General features: G+C 49.4%; 1 protein-coding gene across 1 annotated transcript; it reads left to right on the top strand.

Moving 5' to 3' along the window:
• Positions 1-652: 652 nt before the first annotated feature.
• On the top strand, positions 653-4934 carry LOC119341221 (protein FAR1-RELATED SEQUENCE 5-like). The gene is made up of 7 exons (XM_037613089.1): positions 653-887; positions 968-1423; positions 2256-2520; positions 2633-3323; positions 3397-3853; positions 3947-4234; positions 4358-4934. Exons 1-5 carry the CDS (start codon positions 844-846, stop codon positions 3561-3563), a joined length of 1623 nt encoding a protein of 540 aa, XP_037468986.1. The 5' UTR covers positions 653-843; the 3' UTR covers positions 3564-3853; positions 3947-4234; positions 4358-4934.
• Positions 4935-5030: the final 96 nt, after the last annotated feature.

Genomic DNA, 5030 nt, shown 5'->3' with positions numbered 1-5030 from the left:
CTATGGATGAAAACGAGGGGATCGGAGGAGATTACCTTAAGGGAGGGGTTGGCTTCGAAATCCACGGTCAAATACTCCGGATTTGCAAGATTTGAGAAGGATTTGAGAGGGGGAAGAGGGGAAGAGAGGAGGGCCGCAAGCCTTAGGGTTTGGGTGGGGTGGGGGTGTGTGGGGTGGGGGTGGGAGGGGAGAGAGGGTGGGGCCAGCCCAAGTGGAACACAGACTATGCAGCGCCCATGAGCTAGGCGCTGCACATTACACGTGTGGCGCCTGAGACTTAGGCGCTGCACAGGTGCGTGTGGGGCCGCAGCTGGACCAGGGCTGCCACGCTGGCAGCAAGTGCAATGCCTAAGTGATGGGCGCTGCACAGTAGGGTGCGACGCCCAGCTGTCGGGTGTCACACCGAAGGGTCAGCAGAGTGAAATTTTATTGAAAGCAGGTCAGTTTGTGAATTGATTTCTGCCTCAGGTCAAATATGTGATTTCTGCCCACCGAGTCGCGCGGTGATGCGTGCGGTTTGATTTGAAAAAGCGCTAAAGCGCTGATACGTAGTGTAATGCAGAGAGATACACTGCGTCGGGTCCGTGCAGTGGGCTCAGTCCATGGTACTTTTCTGGCGCTGACAAGAGACGTGCCCCGCGCGTCGTGTAGAGTGGGCCTCCAGGGTGGCCCCGGCCGTCTGCCTGGAAACCTATGTACGGGTCTGGGGCCTTGTGGTTAGTCGCATTTGGTGCATCTGGCACGAATTCCTTTCCCCATCTTGGTGGGCGAAGAGCAAGGTGAGCTGCGAGAACAGCACCGGCGCCGGGCTGTCGCTGCTTCCTGTTCCGGCTGTCGCTGCTCATGCCGAATCTGGGACAGACGGCGGAGGCGGGGTTGGACTCTGGGTGAGTGATCCCCCTTGTATTTGTTTATTCTTTGTTGAAATATGGATCTAACGCGCTCGTTCCGGTCGCCGGTGCTGCAGCACGATCTCAGCGGCGACGGTTCCACAGGCGTGCGAGCCGCCGTTCGTTGTGGGCGAGTGCGGTGATGCTACGCCGGATTCGGCCGTAGTAACGCCGGATCCGGCCGTCGAAGCGCCCTTGCCGTACATTCAACTACTGGATCAAGTGGTGGGCTTGGTTGATGTCCAGTCCTCCGGTGCTTCCTGCAAGAGCTTCAGTGCTGGTGGCGGAGATCTGGCATCCGCAAACCCCGGGTGCGGCACTCCTGCCGGCGTCTCGCACACATCCGCCGAGTCCAGCCGCCGCAGTGCCTCGTCGGGTTCCTGCACGACATTCAGTTCCGGGGGCGTGTGCCTGCCGTCGGCGCGAGACGCCAACGATACGCCGGCCGTCGTCTCAAGCTCGGCCGTGCAGTCCTTAGCCCAAAACGGGGCGGCCTCGGGGAACAGCACCATCCGCGTTGGATGGAAACGCAGGTAGCTACTGATTTTCTGTTATTTAGGACAACTGTGCATTTCCCTGATCTCAATCATGCGAGCAGGTACTGAAAAATTCATTAGTCTTGTGAATTCGGTTAGGTCTCTGGGTAAAGATAGAAGGAAAGAACAAATATCTGAGTCAACACTTCCCAACAAGTTCTTAGATGTTTTGCTTCAGCCCTAACAATTGCTTGGTCAGAAAAATAAACCCGTGGCACTGCCATAGTATGTGCCTGGTTAATTTTCAGTGCCAAAAAAGAGCTTGACATGCTAGTAATAAGAAGGAACGTAATTGCGAACTTAAGATCTTTCTGGTCAAAGTTGTAATGGCCGCTGATTATTTGTTGGGATGGTGACCTTTTTTAGTGTTCAAACATTGCAAAGTGAGATGTATACTTTGGTGGAATCCATTTCGTGCAGCAGACTAAATGTATAGTTCGTGAGACAATATATACTGAATCAGGCTAGTCATACAAATGGTCGTTGCACATTTTCTTAAACATGATTGTGTGTTCTGTTACGACTATACGCGTTCCCTGGCATTCTGTAGCCTGGTTAAATATCATCGACACAGAAAACGTTGTCTGCTACTAATACCACTTTCTGGTCTAAATGTATATTGTGTTTTGCTAATGTGGTATGGTCTGCAAGTGTAAGTGGACCCATTTTATCTTGTGTTGGGATAGTTGCAAATTCAGATGCTGGAAGATCGTTACTAGATGTAGTCTAACAAAATTTGTTTGAATTATTGGCTGTCCTTTTTACTCTGCTCTTTGTGACAATTATTTCTCCTCCCTTAACTATGTGGACTGTGCTAATCTAAATGCAGGCCTAGAGGTCCTCGTGCGCCAGACGAGAGATCTGTAGTAGTTGATCGTGTGCCGCCGCTTGAAGCTGCAATTAGAGGATTCGCTGATAGGGGGACTGAGGTGGTCGTCAACCCGGTGCTTGGCACAATTTTTGATTCGCTGGCAGAGGCGTATGAATTCTATAATCTCTATTCCTGGGAGGTTGGATTTGGGATTCGATATGGCAAGAGCAGGCAAAATGTCAGTGGCACGAAATGTATGCAAGAGATTGTGTGTGGCTGCGCTGTAAGACTCTATTTGTTTTCATTTTATGATGTTGTATGACGTCGATGCATTACTTTATGCCGAAGTGAGCTGACATCGTTTGACTATTTTTTGCTTTGTGACGTAATTACAGGGGAAACCAGAGAGGGAGAACAGCTCGTCAATGAGGAGCAATTGCGCCGCCATGCTTCGTTTGCACCGGACAGATGATGGGGGGTGGTATGTATCTGAAAATCGTGCATCCCACAACCATGAAATGCTACGGACCTGTGCTGAGAAGTTACACTGGCCATCACACCGGCACATTGACACATACACAAGGGATCTTGTGAAACAGTTGCGCCAGAACAATGTAAACCTGGGGAAGGTCTACAGCATAATCGGCAGCCTGTTTGGTCGGATGGAGAACGTCCCGTTCACAAAGAGGTGCCTTAGAACATTTTGTGGAAAGCTTAGTAAGGAGCAGGCGGATGATGATGTGCGGAAGACTATGGATGCATTCTCTGAGCTGGGATCAAATGATCCGGAGTTTTCTTATGTTGTTGAAGTTGATAAAGAAAGCAAGATAAAAACACTGCTGTGGACTAATGGTAGAAGTAAGATGCAGTACCACAATTTCGGGGATGTGTTAACGTTCGACACTACTTACAAGACAAATCTATACGACATGCCTTTTGGGATATTCGTCGGGGTGAACAATCACTTCCAGAGTATAATCATGGGAGGAGTCATGATGAGAGAAGAAACGATTGAGAGTTTCAAATGGGTTTTCACGGAGTTCATTAGACTGATGGGCGGCAAGCATCCAAAAACAATACTTACAGGTTTGTTTCCTACCCACCGATTTCCTGTTTTTGTTTGCAAGTTACATCACTGATCGTCGTTCTGTGCCTGCAGATCAAGCACGCGCAATGGAGGTTGCTATAGAACAAACAATGCCAGATACCACACACAGGTGGTGCAAGTGGCATGTTCTCCGGAAGGCGAAGGAGCACCTCGGGCCGCATTACACAAAAGCAGTGATTTTAGGGCTGCGTTGCACAAGGTGGTCAATGAAATGCTGACTGTGGACGAGTTCGAATCTGCTTGGGCTTCCCTGCTTGACAAATACAAGCTTCACAACAACACGTTCCTCATACAAATTTTCGAGGTTCGTCACAAGTGGGCGAAGTCTTATTCTAGTGTCAAGTTCTGTGCGAAGCAAACGAGTACGCAAAGAAGCGAGAGTGCAAACCATTTGTTGAAAGGCTACATCCCGCCTGCATGCCCCATGAACCTTTTTGTGAAGCAATATAGCAAATTGCAGTTCGACCGTGAAGCTGAGGAAGGATTCCAAGAGAAGAGAACGAGGCTGGTGTGTGTTGAAGAAAAACTTACCGCAACTAGATAAATCATCTATTTTCAGTTTTGCATCCTCACTAAAAGATTTGTTTGTGTGTTTTAACAGGGCGGGATAGTTCTCCGATACAATTACCCTTTGGAGGAGCATGCAAGTAAAGTCTATACCCGGACAATGTACGAGATGTTTGGCCAGGCTTTGTATCGCTCTGGTAGGTATGATGTTGAGGAAGTTGAGCGGGGCATAACCTACCACGTGCGACATGTTGAAGCTGAGAAGCGAGAGAAGTGGTGCCGTGAAATGCATGTGGTCAGTGTCCATGATGGCGGTGCTAGGTACACATGCGAATGTGGGCTGTTCGAGCACATGGGGATGCTTTGTTGCCATGCTATCAAGGTTGTTCCTAACTTACCACCGACCGATTCTAGCGGCTTAGCTATAAACATTTTATTCAGAATGATTTATCCAGGTTTCCATCTTCAGGTTGTAATGTTCTTTCTTCCCCTTCCTTGTTAGCAGGTTTTAATTCATTTGGGAGTGAGGAAAATACCCAGATTCCATGTCATGAAAAGGTGGACAGTAGATGCCCGCGACAATTTTCCACTACACCTTCTCCATTACCAAAAGGATCAAGGGCCTCCGCGGTTATCCTCCTACAGGCATACAACACTGCACCTGACCGCGCTTGAGTTTGTCCATCTTGGTGATAGCAATGTCGATGCATTCGATAGAGCAATGGACATATTGATTGCAGGCAAGGCAGAGCTGACTGTTTTGGCGGCGGTCAAGGATGGCAAAAGTTTGGTGGACCAAACTCAAATTGGGGAATCAGCCAATCCCACTCAGGGGATCGGCGCAAGTTCTTCGCAACCAGACGACATGTGTTCTCAGATGTTCATCTCCACCGAGTGTGGGCTTAGTTCTGTTTCTGGTGAAGCTGGGTCCAGTATCTCACTGTCGACGTTGCTGCCGCCTGATAGGAAGAAGCAGAAGGGTAGGCCAACCACGGCGAGGGACAAACCTGGATATGAGGTCAAGGACGCGCGATCGAAATTTTGTACGGTTTGCAAGGAGAAAGGGCACAAGAGTTTGGATCTGAGTTTGCTCTCCCTCTCTAGCCATGGCGGCCGGAGTTTGGATCTGCTCTCTGAGAAGATGTTCTTCTCCCATCGACAAATCTGCAAGGGGCAGA

This window comes from Triticum dicoccoides, chromosome 7B (genome assembly GCF_002162155.2).
Source record: "Triticum dicoccoides isolate Atlit2015 ecotype Zavitan chromosome 7B, WEW_v2.0, whole genome shotgun sequence".
In the NCBI taxonomy this organism is placed as follows: domain Eukaryota; kingdom Viridiplantae; phylum Streptophyta; class Magnoliopsida; order Poales; family Poaceae; genus Triticum; species Triticum dicoccoides.
The sequence above is the reverse complement of the archived record's forward strand: the minus strand, read 5'-3'. Positions and strand labels throughout refer to the sequence as shown.